At 42.1% G+C, this 22,422-nt stretch overlaps 2 protein-coding genes and 1 non-coding gene across 19 annotated transcripts in view; 2 read left to right on the top strand and 1 right to left on the bottom strand.

Moving 5' to 3' along the window:
• LOC122464708 (zinc finger MYM-type protein 1-like) overlaps window positions 1-22,422 on the top strand; it is a 57,283-nt gene that overhangs the window by 7,904 nt on the left and 26,957 nt on the right. For 5 of the 17 annotated variants that reach the window (XM_043541081.1, XM_043541079.1, XM_043541080.1 and 2 more), the window contains one exon: window positions 2,962-3,018. The gene's annotated coding sequence lies outside the window, so the exon portion shown is untranslated. Of the gene's footprint in view, window positions 1-1,799; window positions 1,962-2,961; window positions 3,019-8,396; window positions 8,453-9,735; window positions 9,944-12,751; window positions 18,160-22,422 lie in introns of those variants that run through there. The other 12 variants (XR_006288994.1, XR_006288996.1, XR_006288998.1 and 9 more) reach the window with 9 other exon arrangements.
• Window positions 3,102-3,190, top strand: LOC114020924. The gene has a single exon (XR_003565646.1). It is a non-coding gene; the product is annotated as a small nucleolar RNA SNORD93 (small nucleolar RNA).
• LOC119563558 (solute carrier family 40 member 1-like) lies at window positions 19,992-21,020 on the bottom strand. The gene has a single exon (XM_037890557.2). It carries the CDS (start codon window positions 20,824-20,826, stop codon window positions 20,125-20,127), a length of 702 nt encoding a protein of 233 aa, XP_037746485.1. The 5' UTR covers window positions 20,827-21,020; the 3' UTR covers window positions 19,992-20,124.

Genomic DNA, 22,422 nt, shown 5'->3' with positions numbered 1-22,422 from the left:
GCAGGTGAACGAGCCTCTGATAGTGTGGCTGATGTGATTAGGTTCTATGATGGTGTCCCCTGAATAGATATGTGGACACAGTTGGCAACGGGCTTTGTTGCAAGGATAGGTTCCTGGGTTAGTGGTTCTGTTGTGTGGTGTGTGGTTGCTGGTGAGTATTTGCTTCAGATTGGGGGGCTGTCTCTAAGCCTGTCTCCCAAGATCTGTGAAAGTGAGGGATCGTCCTTCAGGATAGGTTGTAGATCCTTGATGATGCGCTGGAGAGGTTTTAGTTGGGGGCTGAAGGTGACGGCTAGTGGCATTCTGTTACTTTCTTTGTTGGGCCTCTTCTGTAGTAGGTGACTTCTGGGTACTCTTCTGGCTCTGTCAATCTGTTTCTTCACTTCAGCAGGTGGGTATAGTAGTTGTAAGAACATTTGATAGAGATCTTATAGGTGTTTGTCTCTGTCTGACGGGTTGGAGCAAATGCGGTTGTATCGTAGAGCTTGGCTGTAGACAATGGATCGTGTGGTGTGGTCTGGATGAAAGCTGGAGGCATGTAGGTAGGAATAGCAGTCAGTAGGTTTCTGGTATAGGGTGGTGTTTATGTGACCATCGCTTATTAGCACTGTAGTGTCCAGGAAGTGGATCTCTTGTGTGGACTGGTCCAGGCTGAGGTTGATAGTGGGATGGAAATTGTTGAAATCATGGTAGAATTCCTAAATCATTGGTGGAATATCTATTAGAGAAGGAAAACTGACTTCTGACCATAAGGATGGCAGAAGCAACGCAGAAGGAATAACCTAGTCCCTGGCTGAAAGGCAGAGAGATATCCTGAAGATGAGGCAGAGGACTAGATTTGGTGACAAAAACAACTTATAAATTTGTTAGTCTCTAAGGTGCCACAAGTACTCCTGTTCTTTTTGCGGATACAGACTAATGTGGCTGCTACTCAAAAACAACTTTGAATTTCCCTTCTCTTTCAATAACTTGCAGTTCATACAGTCAATGATGACTGCTGTATTTGAGTGGAGAGTTCATTTCCTGTATTGATGGTTAAAGGATTTAACTGAGACTACAAGACCAAGAAATTATGCTAAGTAAAAATGCATTAGCAACTCTTGTTTAGAGCAAACGGTTCTGGAAGCAACTCCTTTTTTAGGCTGAGGGAATAATTCAGGTCACTCATAGAAACTCACTGCAGGACTCTGAGTCACCTAAAAGATGAGGGAGTGGATTTATGTTTGTCTAGGTATAGCAGAATCATAGAATCATTGAATATCAGGGTTGGAAGGGACCTCAGGAGGTCATCTAGTCTAACCCCCTGCTCAAATCAGGACCAATCCCCAACTAAATCATCCCAGCCAGGGCTTTGTCAAGCCTGACCTTGAAAACCTCTAAGGAAGGAGATTCCACCACCTCCTTAGGTAACCTATTCCAGTGCTTCATCACCCTCCTAGTGAAAAAGTTTTTCCTAATATCCAACTTAAACCTTCCCCACTGCAACTTGAGACCATTACTCCTTGTTCTGATTTACTGCACAATCACTTGAATCCCACTCATTGCCTCAAGTGAGAAAGGTTATTCTGCAGAATGGCTCATCCTGGTAGGAGGGATAGAACCAATAATTTTATTTGTTCTGAGTCTATAGTGCCCTTCATCCCAGAGAATTCCAGAGCCTTCTGATAAACTCTACAAAGGAATCCCAGTCTTTGTAAAAGTGCTGTGGCATGAGTCCAAAGGACTACCTTTTTCCAGTGAGGAGGAATTTTAGCCCCGGACTAACTCATCAGGGCACTGTAATTTCTGCTATTACACAGAAAGTGTCTAGAGAGCTCTGCTGTCCCTGTGAGACGCCTGGTTTTGAGGTTTCCTCTTCAAACCATTATCAAGAAAACTGCACGAAACCCATCTGCTTTGAAAAAATAAAGGTCTGAGCTGACCCCATGGAGACTTGAACTCATGATTTAAGGGAATCTATTGTAAGTACTTCATACTTGATGCTTAGACCACAAAATTACTGTAAATAGTAAAGAACACGAGGAGGCAATAGAAATGTAACAAACTTCTGTAATATTTTGCTCCTTTGGGCTTGGCAATAGGAACTGGGACAAGAACAGGACCTTACCCCTTTCTAAGCAAAGCTGCCATATCTTTGTGCCTAACCCAACTCCAATTCAGCAGTCCCCAGGTCATACAATCCAGTAGAGTCCCACAGTGCTCGGTGCTGCACCATGAGCTGTGGAATACGTGTTGCTGGTTTGCAGAGATCACACTTCTCAAAATGGCTAAGTGATGGCTGAGGTGCTGAGATCTCCCCAGAGACTTCTTAGGTAGGGATCAAAATGGGCAGAGCTCGTGTTGTGTGGGAAGTGTCATCTTAATGATGCATTTCTTGTTTTTCTCATGTAATGCTACATGTCTTGTAAGAGGACCTTAGCGCTGCATTTCTTGGTTTTTCAGATGTTTTGGGAATTACCACGTTCTGAAAGGGTACGAGGAGCACAGACAGTGCTGAGTTACTACAACCTTAACGCCGTGTTAAATATTTTTGCTTATGAAATTGTGTTTGGTGCCCACTGGATACTGATAGTCACATTTGCTGTTGCACACTTTTGAAAAAGAGGTACTGTGAAATGCCTAATAAAAAGTTACTGATGCGATCAGGGAAGAGGAAAAATAAGCAGAATGTTTGACTGCCTATTTAATAAAATATGAGAGCCCAAATTAAACTAGCTAGGTATAAAAAATGAAGCTGACAGTTAAGCATGGTTTGCATTTAAATCCATTAAGAGAATGAAGCTATTCTTTACAGTCACTGAAACCAGTGAGAGAAACACCTGTCTGAGGTAAGCCAGTACTCAGCAATATTTCACAGTGATCTTATGAGAAAAGCTGCTGTCTTAATTGATTATTAACTAATAAATTCCTGCACAAAGTGTTCTAATGCAAAACTCAACTTTCTCTCTCCCCACCCTCCAGATTCAGTCATGAAGATGCAAATAGTTGTTTAATATTCAACTGCTGCTTCCAGTGAAGGTATATCTCACAAGAATTTACTTACCTTTAAATGCAACACCTTATTAAATATTGTAAATGTATGGTATTGTGAATGGAATTTCTGGCCAAGGATGAAAACCATGATCTGATTGCATACCTGTTTACAATGATATGCCCAAGTCTGATGGGTTAAAGGATTTACCTGAGGCCAGACTGACATCCATATGATATTTAAGTATTTTTGTTTTTAAATTAAACCTTTTATTATTATTATTATTTGCCCTTCTGCTAGTGAAAGCATGACAGATTTATGTTGTTTTACAGTGTTTTAAAAGATTTTTCTGTTAGAATACCTAGTTGTAAATTATTTGCTTACAAGACTAGCAAATGGAACTTCTGGATCTGAAGAATAAATTGCTATAACAGCTGGTATGTAGATTGTACAGGATTAAGTAGAGCACATTTATTTTCAGCTGTGTTTTTGCTATGAGCTAGAAAAGTGCAGACAAACCTTGACTACCCTGTAGGCCTAAAGACAACTTTGCTATTAACCTAGTTAGTGTTTATACCAATCCCACTCTTGGTATAGTGTATTGACATAATGCACTTTAAAAATAACTGGGTAAATAAAGCACTGCAATTTATTTTATATGGGTTGACTACATTTCAAAATTGCACACAAAATATTACACAACTATGGCCTACATGTGCCTTGATATAATAAGGATATGGAATTGGAGCACTTGAAAATCAAAAATTGTATTTAAAAATGCACATTCAGTTTCATTATTTCAACACACACTTATTGTAATTGTCATTCTCTAGCCTCTGTGAATAACAAACAAGATGATGCTAAAGAGAGAACACTCTGACAGTGATAAGGCATTTTTAAGTCAGGGAACTGATTGCTACCTGAAAGTATTTGCCCTCCAGTTGCATCATTGTTTTAAAAGTGTTTTTAGGTAAAGGCTTTTTGAGTTTGTCAGGGGATGGACTTCTAAAAAGTCCCACAGTAACTAGAAAATGGAACAAGAAGTTTTGGGACGGAAGGTATTGTGGAGGAGGAGAGGGAAGAGTGAAAGAATAACCTCAAAGATTTGCAACATCTCAAGTGCAACAGGAAAGGGCATTACTGGATGATTTTCTGCTATGGCTTGAATTTGGTTATTTTTAAAAGGACATTATCAGCTTCAAATCTAGCCAATGTAAAAAAAAAAAAAATAGTTCGGCAGTTACAGTTACTACAAATATTCTGGAGTGCCCCTGCGAAGAGAACATGTTGTTAAAATGAGGAGTTTGTTATTCATAATTTAGGCTGAGAGTTTGTCACAGAATTCACAGGTTCTGTGACTTTCCATGACTTCTGCAGCCTGCCGGTGTGCCTGGCCTGGGGGCAGCTCAGGCACCGGATTAACCATTAGGCTAATAAGGCTATAGCCCTCCTATTTTTTAGGCCCTACTAGTCAGGCAGGGGGTTCGGTCAGGGCTGGGTGAGGGGGGAGCGAGCTTGCTCACACAGCCCTGCTGGAGTGCTCCTGCCAGCCAGAAAGGCAAAGCAGCCGCCTGTGGCTTGGAAGGAGCTCAGCCAGCAGCCTGTTGCTTCCGCTCCCTCCCGTCTGCCTCTCCCCCACACTGCAGGAACACACTGCCAGGTATCCAGTTACCATTGGTGACCAGACACTAAAAATCCGGTTACCACGGGAACTCGTGTCAGCCGTGGGTGTAGTTTGAGCAGGCACTGTGTGTGTGACCCCCAGTTCCTCCCCACCCCTGATTTCTCCGGAGCTCTGCTTAGCTGTCAGGGAGAGAAGAAGCTCCCTCTGCCCTCTCCTTGGCTGAGGCTGGCAGGCAGCTCCTGGGTCCCAGTGCCCATCCCTGTCATCTTCTATGTGTGCCTGGTCCCGTTTCTGGACAACTGGCAAGTGCCTGTGGGGGGGGACGGGGACGGGGAGAGGCAGTACCAGAGCAGTAGGGTGGGAAGCTTGCACAGAACCTGCACACACACTACCCAGCTCCAGCCAGAACTATTGCCTCTCCCATGTATAAGGAACAAATTTCAGATTTATGATGCAGTGTGTTCAGTACTATATTGAACTGTTCTAAAAATCAAAGAAATCCAATTTTTTTCTTGGATGTGTTTTTTCTGTACTGGGATGCCCAGGCAACCAAGTTCTTTCCTTATGCTCAGTCTAGTTCCACAGGTGAACGCATCTTTGTACTTTTAAGGGTTTGCAAAAGCACTGGAGGAAGCTCAATACACAGTGTTGTAGGTTTCTCTCTCCCTTCTCCCTCAAGGATTTTAAATCCGCTTCTTAGCAGGCTATGATAGAAAGAGTGGCTGAATAGCCTAAAGGCAGGTTCTGTCCATTTGCTGGTTCTCTAGCAGTTCAATCCATCATAAAAGTACCTCACATTTGATTTCTTTTGAGGTTCATTCCAAAAACTTAAAGCTACATAAACCTGAAGTTAGCCCTCATTTTTCTGCCCCAACTCAAACGAACTTCTTTCCCAAATGGAAAATGTTGGATAAGCATGGAATGTGATTCAAGAAGGGAATGAGAACACAGGCCAATTCCGACTGACAGTTACACCTATGTAGCCTTATTGACTTCAGGGAGAACAGATTTTTGCACAAAAATAGATTTTGGTCCCTTCTGCTTTTTCACATCTGGTATAAGCAGAATCTCATTCACTTTCCTCCCCTAAACTTTGAGCACTTTAAGGAAAAAAAATAAACAAGGTCTGCTTGATTTACACATGCAAATGAAACAGGAAGCTCTCCTTTTTTTCTACACCAGCTTTAAACAAACAAACAGGCCTGATGTAACAAACAAGGGTGTCACAACAGCAGCCTTGGTTGGACTGTTCTTTTGAAAGATCCTTAATGGTTCTTTTAAAATGCAGATTTTCATTGAAGTCTTTTTGTCCAGGGGGGCAGAGAACACAACAGGGAATAGCTCTGTTTTGTCAACTCCTAGTCATTCAAAAGCTGACAGGCTTTAGCTTGTTTGTTTAATGTTTGTACAGTGATTTTGAAGAGCTAACATAGGACAGAAGTGCTAAATATTATGACTGGGCAACCATTTAAAGATCTGTGTCATTTCTAGCTGTTACCTTTTCCTTACAAAAAGCTTAAAACAAACAAACGCAAAGTGTAGGGGCCTGGGGCATACAGAACTCATGCTTAACACATTCTAGAACAGATAATACTTAGTCCTGCCATGAGTGCAGGGAACCGGACTAGATGACCGCTCGAGGTCCCTTCTAGTCCTATGATTTTATTCTAATTGTGGAAGAGCTTGGTGATAGAACGGCCTGATGTGGTGAATAATTGGAGATTAACTACACAAATGGGAGTATCATCCCACAAATAATATTTGGGTTCAGTGTGAAAACAGTAATTCATTGTCCTCAGCCAGTGCAACACTGGGAGGCAGCTTTCAGAGCAAGACAGCCTAAAATACACTGCCACCCAATGTAACTTTCCCACTACTACTTCTTCTACTTCCATGGATTTTACACCTGAGTGGTTTTCTTTTACATAATAAAAGCTGGCTGCAGTCAGAGTGAGATAGGGTATGTGGTGTACTGTAGACAGAGTCCATAGCTTGGGGAAAACACCTGCAGGCTTGGCTTTGCACTGTGCCATGTGGAGGGTTGAGGGCAGAAGCACAAGGTTGAAAGAGGTGAGCGGGATGGGGAATGTTGCAGTGTTCACCCTCATGAAGAAGAGCACTCCAATACCTAGGAGGAAGGAGGCCTAAGAGAAGGATAGTGTAGCATGCCTCAAGCTACCTCTTACTCAGAAGTATCTGTTTGAAGAATTGAGTGTAGTAAGAGTAGAATAAACTTGTTAATTTTACATAAATAAATAATATGTATGTAGAGAAATGTTTGATGACTTCATAATTTTTTTTCAATATGTAATTCATACTTAGGCCCCTCATAACCTTAATCCAGCCCTGTCTTGGGTCACCGCAACCCCCACCCCAGCAGCTGAGTTTGGGTATGGGAGGGGGCAGGAGGTTGGGGCACGGGACGGGGTGAGGCGGGCTCTGGGCAGTGCTTCCATGGATGGCTCCCTGGAAGCAGCAACATCCCCCTCACTCAGCTCCTAGGCGGGGGCATGGCCAGGCAGCTCTGCATGCTGCCTCCACCTACAGGCACGGCACCTGCAGCTCCCATTGGCCACTGTTCCCAGCCAATGGAAGCTGCAAAGTCAGCGCTCTAGGCGGAGGCAGAGGGCAGAGCTGCCTGGCCACACCTCCACCTAGGAGCTAAGTGAGGGGGATGTCGTCGCTTCTGGGGAATCCCCCAGATAAGCACCACCCAGAGCCCACCTCACCCCATCCAGTGCCCCAACCCCCAGCCCCCTCCCACACCCAAAGTCTGCTGCTGCTGGGGGGTAGGGGGAGAGCACAGAACCAGGTAGGGAGCTTGCTGGCTCCACCCCCTCCAGCACAAGCAGGGGTCCTGGGCCACCCCCCAGCACCCACCCAAGTTTTAGTCAGGGGCATATAGTAAAAGTCATGGAGAAGTCACAGGCCATGAATTTTTGTTTACTGCCAGTGACCTGTCTGTGACTTTTACTAAAAATACTTGTGACTAAAACGTAGCCTTATTCATAATCTACCTTGTTTCCCATACGACCTCCATCACTGAGATATCTGAGTATCCAATATTAGGTCTGATCTGTACCCCGTATGCTAGCAAAGTTCCTCTTCAAATGAACAGAATTCTTGCTTGAAGTGTATAGAATCTATTTAAACAGAACGACTGACATATCTAAACACAATTTTAAATTATAAACAGCACTTTAATTAAAAACACACATCTTTAATAATTGCAGGAAATCCCTTTTGCTTTTATGAGCTAACTCAAGGACAGTAATAAAAATCTATATAATCCATTTTTATTTAATGTTGATAATAGGATTTCCTTACAGAGGCGACTAGAATGCAATAAGAAAAGGTTAAAGTAATGCAATATCTTTTAAAAATTTCACTATGATTATCTTATCAAGTACACACATCTGATAGTTATATTAATAGAATTTAAAGCAACCTTTAACATATTAAAACCTTGAACAAACTATTTGAATTAATACATGCATTGAGCTTTAATACCTGAAATTGATTGTTCTCGTTGAGCCTGAGCCAAATCCCATTGATTTCTTAGGCTTTGGATCAGGCCCTTACCAGCATGCTAATGAAACATGGTCTGCAAAGGTGACCTGCAAAGGAGAAAAAAATGCATGTGCCCTCTTTTGTGTCTTTATCGTGTTTGAAGGAGAATCTGAAGATTTCCTTGCCACCCCCTTGACTCCCAGGAAAAACACTGTTTGTTCTTATAACTTGAGGAATATCAAGCTCTCTCTTCCCCCCCTCCCCACCCTCTTTTTTTTTTTTTGGCTGCAGATCTTCGTGGAGAATCTGAGTGGGACCTTTTCCAAGCTTCAACAGAAAGGGCAGAGGTTTGAAAGCCTCAAAATATCACAAAATACTTTTCTCCTAAATGTTTGTTGGGACTGAGTTAAATAGATGTTAACAAAAATATCCAAAGAGTTTTAAACAGCCTGATTAATTTTTTTTCCCTTCGCAGCAGCTTAGATTTCACTTTATTGTGCTGTCTTTGTTCCACTAGTTATTCAATACACACAGCAGTCAAGACCTGGTAATCCATGTATTATAAAATCAAGCTAGCTAATAAAACAGTTCAGGCCTATTTTATACATCAAAAAGAACAGCAGACATTTTTCCCCATTACAGGTCACCTTTAATAAACTATCAGGATTAAATGCAGTGTAACTGATAGCTATTGAAATTCTGACAATTTCATTAAAAATAGAAAATTCAGCTAAAAATTGGTAACTTTGTTTTTAAATGCTGTCAGAGTTTTTGCTTCCTGTGCAACAAAACTTATCTAGGCTATCTTCATCCATTTTTACACAACCACCAACCACCTACAATCCACGTATGAGTAAGCTAGCTAGTGTAAGCAATTTTTTTTAAAAAAAAGAACAGGCACTTTGAAGAGAGTACAACCAATAATTTTAGAGATCTTTAATCTTGGCATAGCCTGTTTTGCCAGTGCAATGAGCACAATTACCTTATAGGACACTATCCAGCAAAGTATCCTCTATCTGTTTAAAGATTAAAAAATAGTAGTTAGAGGCACTGGGACGGTACTTGTTTTTAGATGCTATTTTAGTTTCAATCCATTAGATAGCAGCACAAAATGGGGTGGGGGGGTTGTAAAGTAAAAAAATACTACACTGGTAATCTGATTTCAATAGCTTGCATAAAAAGACAGCAGCGGCTAGGGTCACATGTGCTTTCCATTGCTTCCTGTAAAATGCTGTGTTGGCTCCTAAAGCAAAGCTTTTTGCATGAGATGGCCATATGAACTAGCATATTGAGACTGAGCTTAACCTCGGAAAATGTTATATATTACATGTGCTTGCATGGCCTTTTGGAAAAAATACTTAGAACTACACAGCTTGGAAAGGCAAATTATTCAAAATGATTCATTTATATATCACAGGTCAGGTGGTCAGATCCTCAGCTGGTGTGAACTGTCATAGCTCCATTGACACGGGCAGAAGCTCTGTCCCCAGCTCATACAGTTCTTCAGATATTTGAAAGGCCAAAACGAGCCACTCTCCTTACTACTTTATCACAAAGGGGTAAAAAGCATGAACAATAATTTATAATTAAGTGCAAATTAAAGCCATCACATTTTTCATCTTCATTTTAGGTCTGAATAAGTGAGAGTGGCAATGTTATGATTTCCTCAGAGATCTTTTCCATTCAGCTTAGCCAGAACACCTCTCCAGTTCTGGGATAATACTTTATCCAGCTCTCTCGAATCCAAGAAATCAGTTCAACTCTGGACTCATCACTGAGGTTTCATTATTGGCATACAATCAAACTACACTTGAGTTGATCAGGCTCAAGTGTAGCAGGTGGGTACAGGGTATACCGCACCTTCAATGTACATAATCATAAGTTAGCTTTTATACACTCTTTTACTTAATACTATTGGTTACTGTCACTTTATGATTGGTCTACTAATTTTGGTACCAATCTCTGTACAGATAATGAACTGTCCACAAGCTACAAAGTATGCTAGTAAGCAAAGCTGCAGCTGCAAGTTTATCACACATTAACTCTTCTTACTATTTCTTTATCTACTAACTACATGTTATTTACAAGGCCACTTGGGCGTTTATGCTTTGTCCAGTGTTAACCTCTGTTTTCTTACTTCTGTTCTGTTTTACTGTTCATGCAAGGCTTACAGGCAGGAGATTAGATGGGGAGATGGATGCACCAGATAGCTTTCAGCTGGATGGCATCTGCATGCAGGGGTAGCCTTTGCATTCCTAAAGCAAATGTTACCCTGGGATTTAAAGAGTGGCTAGACATATGTATACATCAATAAGTCTAGCCAGACAGCACCTTAATTAGGAGGTTAACTAAAAAAAAAAAAAAAAATGAAGGAAGGAAAGAACCCTCATGCTTTAGGGTAAAAGGTAATTCACTGTTGGATTTTGGAAGGAATTTTCTTTCCTTTAAAATAAGTTTAAATACAATAATAAAGGTTTTTATACTGTCCATTCATGCATCAGGTGTCAGGCCACTGCTGGAGAATGGATGCTAAACTAGATTGGTACCGGTCTGTTTTAACATGGCAGTATCTGAAGTATACATGTGGCTATAATATTACCCTAATGTACTATGGTTCCACAACAATACATTCAGTGATGAGCTGCCAAAATCTTAACAACCGGTTCCCTATAAAAAGTTCTGATTTAAGGGATGTGCCCCAGTATGTATTTTTTGTACCAACAGGATTACCATACATCCGTATTTTCCCGGGAGGAATTTTCCCGGACGGCGATTTAAGAACCAAAAAGCCTGACCTGTTCGGGAAAATACGGATGTATGTTAACCCTGCCTAAAGTTCTTTTTTAAAAAGATGGGCCTGAACTAGAAATGAGCTCCGTTTCACATGTGTGGGTCCCCGCCACTCCCTGGGGGTGTGCTAGGGTGACCAGATGTCCCGATTTTATAGGGACAGTCCCGATTTTGGGGTCTTTTTCTTATATAGGCTCCTATTACCCCCCACCCCCTGTCCTGATTTTTCACACTTGCTGTCTGGTCACCCGAGGGTGTGCACATGTGTGGGTCCCAGCTGCTCCCTGCCCCCCTCATTGAAGCAGGTGTGCAGGGTTACTGCCCTGGGAACTGCAGGGCACCAGTGGACGTGGGGCCAGCTGCAGACAGGGGCGTGGGGCAGGGCTAGCTGGAGGCAGGGGGTGCGGAGCTGGCTGGAGACAGGAGGCTGCAGGGTTGGCTGGAGGCAAGGGGGTGCGGGGCTGGCTGCGGGCAGGGCAAGGGGTGCGGAGCTGGTTGGAGACAGGAGGGTGCGGGTTGGCTGGAGGCAAGGGGGTGTGGGGCTGGCTGGAGACAGGGCTGGGGGTGCAGGGCTGGCTGGAGACAGGGGCTGGCTGCGGGCAGGGCAGGGGGTGCGGCAGGGGCTGGTGTGGGCAGGGCAGAGAGTGAGGGCGGTGGCTGGAGACAGGGGCTCACTGCGGGCAGGGCAGGGGATGCGTTCGGCAGGGGTTGGCTGGATACAGGGCAGGGGGTGCAGCAGGGGCTGGCTGCAGGCAGGGGTGCAGGGCTGGCTGGAGACAGGGCAGGGGGTGCGTGCAGCAGGGCCTGGCTGCGGGCAGGGCAGGGGGAGCGGGGATGGCTGGAGACAGGGGCTGGCTGCAGGCAGGGGGTGCGGCAGGGGCAGGGGTGCACCAGGGGCTGGCTGCAGGTAGGGCAGGGGGTGCGGGAGTGGCTGGAGACAGGGGCTGGCTGCGGGCAGGGCAGGGGGTGTGTGCGGCAGGGGCTGGCTGCAGGCAGGGGGTGTGGCGGGGCTGCTGCAGGCAGGGGGTGCAGGGGTAGCTGGAGACAGGGGCTGGCTGCAGACAGGGGGTGCAGGGGTGGCTGGAGATGGGCTGGCTGCGGGCAGGGGGTGCGGAGGTGGCTGGAGACAGGGGCTGGCTGCGGGCAGGGGGTGCGGGGGTGGCTGGAGGTAGGGCAGGGGTGGCTGGAGATGGGGGCTGGCTGCAGGCAGGGGGTGCGGGGGTGGCTGGAGGTAGGGCAGGGGGTTGGCAGGGGCTGGCTGGAGGCAGGGCAGGGGGGGTAGCAGGGGCTGGCTGCGGGCAGGGGGTCTCTGGAGGCAGGGTAGGGGGTGGCTGGAGGCAGGGGCTGGCTGCAGGCAGGGGGTGCGGGGGTGGCTGGAGACAGGGGCTGGCTGCAGGCAGGGTGGTGGGTATTCACGGGGAGAGCAGCAGGACGCAGCCCAGGCCCAGCAGAGCAGCCGGGGACCCACCAGGCAGCATCAGGAGCCTCAGGGCCAGGGGAGCAGCAGCAGCAACAGGACTCGTGCCCAGGGCCAGGCGGCAGCCCACATGGCTCCCGCAGCGCAGCGCCCCTGGTGGCCGGAGCAGGAATTACATCACTTCCGGGCCGGAGCCCATCAAAGCCTCAGCGCCCCCTACAGGGAAGCAGGTTAACAACCGGTTCTAAAACTGCTTCAAAATTTAACAACTGATTCACGCAAACCGGCTCCAGCTCACCACTGAATACAGTATATAACACACTTTAGCAACAATAGCTGCATTCTTGCAAAATAGTTTCCCCTCACTTCCCCTGCCTCCATTCTATTCAGCTGGAGTAGGCGGACGCATAGAGCAATTACTTTCAATTCTGTTTGTTAGGTTAAGGAATAAAACACTATTATGACTGAAGCTCATAACGTGCCAGAGAAGCTATATGAGACTTGAATACCCATGACCTATGGGGAAAGCAGTGAGTCTCAGAAAGCAAATTGCCACAGTAAAAAGTGAAACACTGAATACTAATAAACCTTGCTAATTAACAAGTCATGTCAACTTCCTTCAGGTTAGTTCTTCTCACCCTCAAGCTAACACTTCACCAAGATTTATTAGCAGTGTTCCTTTAAAACCATTGGAGGGCAGACTTGAACTGGAAGCTATTTTTGTTATTTTAAGTTACTGTAACTGAAAGTACCAGTTAGTCCCTTGTGTTCAGAGCTGACAGTACCCTCATCAGTTCTCCACTACTCTAATTATTCTGGTGCTTGATAAACCCCACTTTACAACTGCTGCTTTGACAAAGGGAGAGAGTTGTGCTGTGTGTGTTTAAATAAAGATGTTAACGGGGGAGTGGGTGACTCACTGTATTAGCAGCCGCATATTATTCACAAAAGAGAATCCACACAGTTTACTTATTAATTATATATATCTCAAAGCATTTTACAAAGCAGGTCTATATCATTCTTCCCATTTTACAGCTGGGAAAATGGGCACAGAGAGGTGACATGACTTGCTGGTTACCCAGAACGCAACTGGCAGAGCCAGGAGTACAGCCAAGATCATCCATTTCCCATATGCTCTATCCACTAAGATGCTCTGTGCTTCTTTGTCAAGGAGTGAAAACTCCATGTCATGAACAAGTCTTTATAGGAAACCATACCTATAGCCTCTATTTTATGTCCCAATAGTAATCTGACCAACATACACAGCCACATATTTAAACTTTGAAAACATCACTTTATTTTAAAAAAGAGAAACTGCATTCAACAAAGCTTTAGTGAAGAAATAATTGCCCATGCAGTCACTAACTTGTTTGAACAGCTGGATGCTGAGCTAGTTTTTTTGCATTCAAAAATAAAACCAAAGTACGAAAGAAAGAGGTGCCGCAAAAAACCCTAAATCACCTAGTATAATAACTTCAATGAACCTTTCAAATAAAGGGAAAATATTGATATGCAATAAAGGGGTCAGTACTCGGCCACTCCAAAGTAAAAAATACAGTATTTCTTAGTGATAAGTTGAACACAATGTGCTGGCTGTAAATGAGTTATTGGTTTCTACGAACTATCTAGGAAGACACATTCCTGTCGTTCCATCTCATGTGATGGAAAAGATGGTTAAAAAAATAACGACAGTATCATCTGCTTGGGAAGGGCAGGTTGTGATGTGCAAATTGTGAATTGTGTTTTAATGTTCTCTACATATGGAAAACAAAGGGGAAAATAGTTGCCTTGTCATTTTCATCTGGAACCCTGAGAATAGGCTTTGTGTGTCCTTGAAAAGAGTTGATTGTAAAAACTAAGCAGATAGAGAAATGAGACGGTCCTTTAAAAAACACAATCTTTAAGTGTTTTGAAATAAGTCTTTCATTTAGTATTTTGTTCTTTATTTCTCATGATATAGCAGTGTGTTTGGGGTGGGAATAGAAACAGAGGAACATTTTGGCTAGTGTGTTGAGTTTAGTCAACATTTTTATGCAAGTAACCTATACTCCGTGAATGATAGGATAATTTTAAAATAAAGGATTATGAGACTTTCAGACAGAGGGATTCTGTGGCTTCCTCTCTGAGTTTGTTGGTATCACAGTTTCTTTAATTTTATATTTTTTAGCATAAATAAAATACATGACATGTCCAGTTATCACAAACAGTAAGGAAATTATCACCAGCAGCCCAAATTGTTGCGGTTGTGGAGCTAGAATAACCATAATGAAATGTACAAGGTCCATCAAGTAGTTCATAGAGATCTGCACACCATTGACTATCCCACGCTCTGATTCTGGAATGTTCTCCTGAAGAAGCTGGGTCACAGCCAAGTCAAATGACCAAAGACCTGCAAGAGAACAGTAAAACTCAAGTGCTGTAAATTGTGCATGAATTTGTCCTTTGGATTGTATAATATTCTCCTAAGGGAATGAAAAGCCCCATCTATGTAAAACATTTAAAACTACATTGAACATTATACTAGAAAATAGATTGTAAGTAGCTGTCCACTATTGGCAGGGAAAGGACCAAATACTCTAATGGGTTCCCAGCCCCCATCTTTAAATTTAGCAATTTCAAATTAGGAGAGCTACAGCAGGCTACCCACATATGGAAGTCCATTGAGCCACACTACATATTGTGGCCCTGTCCACCAGTATTCAGATGATAAACCAGTGACTCCTGTTAAATGATGGAAGAATTGTGAAAAAGCTAAGAGTGTAATGACCTCAAAATACCCATTGTAATATCACTGGAATAACTATATATTTCTGTTCTCTTATATCCCATCTGAAGGACACAAGATAATTTTTTTTTAAAATTATAACAAAATACATAGAATTTCTCTAATGCACACACCTTACACTGTACCTACAAAAACTAGTTTCTTCTCCCTTCTTAGGAAAGGATTAATAGGAGGGTGCTTTTATGAGGCCTCACATTACTAAATCTTATAATACGTAATCTACCATTTTGTGTAAGAAACTAATTTCAATTGTTAAAATAAGAATGTGCATTTCATAATGCATTATTTCCTCATTTCCTTTTTTGCTAAAAAATTGTAATGGGGGTATTAGTTGTTAGCGCCGATTAGCAAGGTTCTATGATCGTCTCTCTTGATAGTAGAGATTGTTATGAGTGATATAAAAAGAATTACACTAGGAAACTGCAAGTTAAAATATGGAAGGACCATCTCAGCTCTGTCTTTGTTTTTGTCAAACTCTAGACCTCCTTCATGTAACTTTTCTATTACTTTTGTGTTCATATTTAGTATAATTCCCAGACAAAAACTATGTTAAAATGGAGTTAATGTTGTGAGTATATATCAACACTTTAGGATAAACTACATTAAAGGGATGTTGTAATGATCTCAAAACCAGGCACCGTAAACTTAAGAAATTCACAGTGAAGATTAAATGTAGAAGTAATCCAAACTTGATAGAGTATAGAAATGTACAATTAGGGCAACCAAAATGAATTAACTCTTGAAACGTTCCATATACTTAAAACTCACTGAGTTCTTGTGTGCTTGATTTTTTTCTTTTGATTAATGGTAATTTTTCCTTGTAATTCATCCTATAGTTGTCAGGAAGAATTGCCCTCTTTCAAAATGGCCACCTTGTCCTAATGTTCTCAATGGGACTGAAGGCACAGCTGCCCATAGGGAAGATGATTTCTTCCTAGGCTGCGAGGAGGCAGATACACTCAATCCCATGCAGAACAAGAGAGTTTTACACCATTCCCAAAATGGCCACCAACTGAGGGCAGCTGTAGTTTTGGTCTTACTGAGAACAATAGAAGATGTCAGCCATTTTGAAAGAGGGTAGTTCTTCATTGATGTCTCTGAACTAAAGTAAACTATTGTATCCTGCAGCTTCTCATGAAGGAGAAATTTTCATTTATGCACAACAGGAAAAAATGACCACTAAATCATTTTCTTTAATGAAAAGAGATCTGACACTAAATTTCTTAAAAGCCCCTTTTTCAATTAATTTTAATTCCTAAACTAATTACCCCAATTTATTTGTAACTTTAGAGAAAATTGTGTATTCAAAGAGCAAGGGCTGTAATTGGGGGAAGGACATGCATATTTACCATACAGGGTTGATCCTTGCTTTATGTTCAAAACTCAACTCAACCTTAACTATAGAGTAGTTACCAATCCCTCCATAATACGTTTAGACTTTTATAAAATCAAAACAAAGTCAAAAAGACTCGTTACATGAAACAAGAATAATATGTAATGGATGTACCAAATTTATACTTAAAAATGCACTAAACTGTGAAAAAAAAACCCATGGGAATAGACTGACTGGATAATTCTTCATGATACAATCTCCATAGATTTCAGCACACAGCTATACCTAAATGCTAACCTACAGTGGCTTTGCTATTGCATCATGGGCTGCTCTTGAACAGGCTGCCAGTTTATACCAATTATAGTTTTGTGGATGAAAACTAAATATGGCCCTGAAATGAGACTACCTTTCTTCATTTATGAATTAATACAGATTTGAACCTAGACCTCCAGTGGTGACAGGCTAGCATGCTGAGCAGTTGAGTCACCTACTTCCTCTTTTCCCCCCCCCGCCTTGTAATTTGGTTTACTAAAATAGGATTTATAGGAGAAGTATAGCCTTTGTGATGCTACTTCTCCCCCATCCTTTCTATTTCTGCAGCATACTTAGGATTCCATGAAAATGCTAAATTTAAGTCGGCTAACAATGCTATAATAGTAGCATGAAATGTCATTGTCATGTAGATCAGTGTTGTTCCTCTGAGCAGCCCTACCAATAATTACAGGAGGAAATCCTGGGAATGCAACATAACTGTTTTATTAAAACACAGATATGCTAAAGGCAGTCAAACTGACTAGAAATCTTTGGTAGATGTCTATTAATGAAGACTCAGATGCATAAATGACATGCACTATCTGCATAAAATAGTTGAAAAACATGCTGAATTGTGCATGAGAGAAACTAAAATTACATTTTTATTGACAAGTAGTTCACGTAATCCTGGGTAACAGATAGTGAAGGAATATATAAAGGCATCTCAATATGGATGCAGTATGAATACACAAAATGTAGTTGTGACTGAATACACCCCTGTATTCACACCCTACAGATTATTGTAATAACCTTTGTGCAAAATATGCTTGTGATATCATTTGAAAACTAATAACTCGCTGGTCAATAATATCATGATGAAATGTGTGTAGTAACATTATATGTAAAGTTATAAACATAAGTTGAAATCAGTTCTGAAGTGCGTTTACCAGACTAGTTTGGATAAACCTGTTTCTCAAAGACATAGGACAAGCTGATGCCTCTAGTCATGTGTCATCAAAACTGATGGGCCATCATCTGTCAAGTGGCTGTTCTTTGGCAAAGAAGGATGGCAGTAACAGATCCATCTACATTTTAGCAAACACATGGAACCTCTTTCACCACAACACTCCCTGACTCCATCCTCACAGCAGGAAAGGGGGACTGGACTATAAAGTGAGGGACAAAAACACCCCAAGTTATCTCTCTCTCACACACACAAACACCTAAGAAGACAAAAGAAACAGGCTTTGAACTTTGGGAGCAGATCCTGTCCTGAGAATTTCATCAGCAATGTTACTGGAAACATGTGGTAAGGGATTTCACCTTGAGCCAAGTCTAGTTTGTTAAGTTTTAGTACTAGGAAGCGTTTTATATTGATTTCTCTTATAATCATTTCTGACTTGAATGCCTTATACTTGTACTCACTTAAAACTTATCTCCTTGTAGTTAAATAAATATGTTTTATTCTTAATCAAAATTAATCCAGTGTTGTGTTAAACTGAGCTGTGTGGGTTACTCCATTTACAGTAGTAAACTTGTTGGATATTGATTCCGTTAGAGTGGCAATGGACCTAAAATATCTGAACTGTCCAGGAGAGGCTGGATAGTGCAAAACATACATTTTCAGGGGAAATTCAGGACTGCAATTGTGTTGGGGCCACCCTGCAACTGATAACCGAGGCTGGTGGAAACCAGAGTGTGACTGGAGTGTGACTGGCAGGATGCAGCTATACACAGACATTCAGGGTGTGATCTGCATGCTGTTTGGCTGTATGTGAGGGGCCCAGGTGGGGAGCTACGGGAGCAAAGCATTGTGAGACACCGTAGGTTACAGGGCAGGGGTGACAACCTCTCACTGGTCTGGATTGCTCCCTGGGATGTCATAGTAGTAAAATCATGTTTATAAGGCAGCTCCCTATAAGGCTGCTATGTTTAACAAAAATCCCTATACCACACAATCAACTACTTTGCATTCATACTTAAAAATAAGGTTCTGAATGGTGGAGCAGAAATGCAATTACAAGGCTCTGAAAATTAGTGCCTGCTATGCCAAGGTGCTAAGCATCCTTAATTAGGCCCTCGCTTTCCACCAGCCCTAGAGTAAATTAAGTATGTTTATGCCTATACAGTCATTAACTTGATGAAAAACAGGATACTCTTTCTGAAAGTATTGACTAGAAAGTGATTTCATTCCAAATGGCATCTCTTTGGAAGCCTCAACATCCTCCCCCCCTTCCGCCCCCACCCCTTACAAACCTTTGTTTGTGGAATGGTGCTACCTGTGAGGAGATTCATATTAAATTATCTGAATTTTCTTACCTTAAGTACTAATTACTAATTCTGCTTCTTACATATTTAAGCATACAGCAGTCTGGCACAACTGCTGTTGTACTTTCTGTGCTTTCATTTACAGGGATTTTTTTGACTGGCTCTAAGCCCATGGAACATCCATTTGCTCAAATGAATCTGTTCTTAAGATTAGATTAGAGAGATTTTGTTCCTGGTTATTTCTGTTTCCAAGCCTGTTATATATGTTTGTACTACACCCTAATACTTATGAAGGTTGCTGTATTAGTAAATTAGTAGCAACTATATATATATGTATATATTTAAAAGCTAATGCATTGCTAACATGTAAGAGGAAGGCACTGTCCAATGGTTAGGGTGCTAGCCTGGTGGCTGGAGACGATGGTTTGATTCCCTGGTGTGCCACAGACTTCTGATGTGACCTTGGGCTAGTCCTTGTGTTTCAGTTCTCCATCTGAAAGGATCAGCAGGACTTGATCCTGAGCCTGCAGACACAGCTAACCAACATCCCCCACTGCCACCTGGGAGTAGCTGGAAACTAGCTGACCTCTATGACCCACAATTTGCAGAGGTTGGACACCATGGGAAGTCCCACGTCGAATGATCCAACTGATAGTTGTTTTAGCAATCCCACATTGGCTCCTGTATCTTATATAAGCCATACTAGGGCATACTAGGAAGTGTCCAGGCAACAATATGGATCCCTAGCTAGCTGCCATGACTGCCCTGCTTTTGAACTGTCTCCAGGTATTGACTTTGGCTCTGACCTGGATTCTGCCTCCCAATTGACCCCCCACCAGAAACCCAACACTGACCTTGATAGCTGGTCTTGACCCTCATAGCTGGTCTTGACCCTCGGCCTGACTCTGCCTCCGGCTCTGACCCTCATATTGTCTCCTGACTCGGACTCTGGCTTTGACTATAAGCTCGACTCTTGACTCTGACACTGGCTCTGACCCTGGCTCTTAAGCTCCTGCCACTAGTCCTGCCTACCTTCACCCAGAATCCCAACACCATCTTTAGAATGGGTATAACAGCACTTCCCTATCTAACAGGGGTGTGGTGAGGATAAATATATTAGACTGTGAGACGGTCAATACTATGATGATGTGGGCCATATGTAACAGAGAGATCATCACATCTGGTTTTTGTTCACAGAATATTTTACCCAGTGAAGCGACTCTGCATGTGGTGGCAAATTGCATGTATACTTACCAATTCTGGCTAGTATCACTCCTGAGAACAAGAGAATGATTGAAATATAGGATTCTGGGTGATTGTCCCCATGCACGCTGTTCAACAGCACTGTATTATTAGTCCAATGAATTGAAGAACGATCTGGCAGTATGGGTTGGTTGATGTTTCTTTGGAATGGGTAAACATGCAGCTGGTTCTTTTGCAGTGTCTCGTGGTTTAAGGAAGAGTTCTTACTTGTGAGAAGAGAGAAAATACCCAAGTCAAAAGGACTGCCGGAGGCAAAGACTGAAAACACACACAGCATTAAACAGCTTACATGGAGGAGGCTGGATACAACTCCTGTGACAGCCAAGCCATAATGCTTCCTTAGCTTAGTAAACAAAATTGTGCCCATTAGTCCTGAGAAGGCAGAAAGAGCCATGAGTATGCTGAGAAGAGAGCCACTGATCCCCTGCGTGTAGGCGTACCCTGTAGTGATACAGTCAAAGCCAAGCACTGTGGTGTACAAGAAGGCGAAACCCAAGCCTGCTAAAAAGACAGACTGCCTGTAATATGCTTTCCAGCCATCTCTGCACGTACACAGCATCCTGTGCGTTTTTCTGAAGCAAAGAGGCAGTTTTGTGATTGACTTGCGTTGCATTTCAGGACTGGATTTCTGCTCCGTCGGTGCCTCTGGAATCCCAGGTTTGTTGATGAATTCAACAACAGCTGAGCAAATGGGAAGATCCCCTGTAAAATACCAGTCAGAAGGTTTTAATGATTCTGGTGGCAACTGCTCCACTGTGCAGTAAGCTGCAATAAGAATTCCTGCTTTCTCGGGAAGAGTGGACCCCAACTGATCTGTTCAAAGCAGCTGCTAGAAGGCAAATATTAAAGGCATTTGAAAGCAACAAACAACAAAGGGAGTTGAAAGTGGACCTGTTATTAATTGGCCCTGAATTACTTCATTTGACCTTTTCGGGTGCAGGCATAGTCTTACATCTTATCCAGAGAGTGGTGTGACAAACTGAATCTCTACTGTGTCGGTAGCTACATTATGAAAGAAAGCCATTGACACTGTCTATATATTGGTTACACCAAAATATTTTAAAGAGGAACAAAACATCTCATACTAGTTTGGCTGTTTGCCACACAAGTTCACACACACACACACAAAATAAAGTTAACGTAAGGTAAGAGAAAGCAAGTTTTAATCAGAACTAATGAACTTAAACGGGAACTTGTTAAGCAAAGGTTTCTGGCTCTGTTACTACTCTTTTGGTTCAGACATTCAAAATGGCACCAGATCCAGTATGGGATTTATTGCACACACAAAAAAGAAACATTAGCTGGAAATGCAATATCCAGTTCATCCTTATCTATATTTCGAGCTTAGAAAAAAAGAATAATGTTTCGATACAACTACAAAATAAAGATTTAAATGTAAATTAGATACATCTCAGACATGGTTAACTTCATTGTGCAGATTTTGGGTCTTAAGATTGTTTTTAAGCTCTGTTATTGGAGCTAAATGTGATGACTATGATCGAATGAGCTGAGGAGAAGACTAGGACCCAGAAACTCTTGAGTTATAATTTTGGTGCTAATACTGAGTCCCTGGGTAAATTACTTACGTTTCTCTCAGATTTCCCATTTATAAAAGTGCGATAATACTATTTTCAAACTTTTAGGGCTTTTGTGAATATTTGACATTTAGTTCTTACAAAGAACTTTGAAGGTGTAGAGCACTACAGCTACTCCTATAATATACATGCAGTTTTATTTGCCCCATCAAAGGTATTTAATTTTTAAAAGGCATATGATACTTTTTTCTATGAAAGAATAACAGTTCTCAGAAAATGTAAATTATTCTCATATTTATAGTCAGTTTCAATTACCTCCAGCTAATTCCATCTAAGTGATCATATCATCCATCAAGAGTAAGTTAGTTTAATTACTATTAATGTTTGTAGAGTACTTTGAAAATGTAAGTGCTAAGTGCTAATTACCCTGTGTGTGAGAAAGATGATTGTAAAAATGTCATTGTGGGGCTCATATGTCAGTGCATAAATATATATCTCATATGTCATACAAAAATAACTACATTAAAAGAATATTAAGGATGGCACTCAAGCACTCAAAAGTTAAGAAATGCCAGAATTAATGCTTTCAGTGCAACCTTAATTCAATCCCCTTGTGCATATGCATTATGATACAGTCTTTAATTACATGATCACATACTATTTGTTCCACAAGA

Source organism: Chelonia mydas, chromosome 2 (genome assembly GCF_015237465.2).
Source record: "Chelonia mydas isolate rCheMyd1 chromosome 2, rCheMyd1.pri.v2, whole genome shotgun sequence".
Taxonomy (NCBI): domain Eukaryota; kingdom Metazoa; phylum Chordata; order Testudines; family Cheloniidae; genus Chelonia; species Chelonia mydas.
This window is presented reverse-complemented; position numbering and strand designations above follow the sequence as displayed.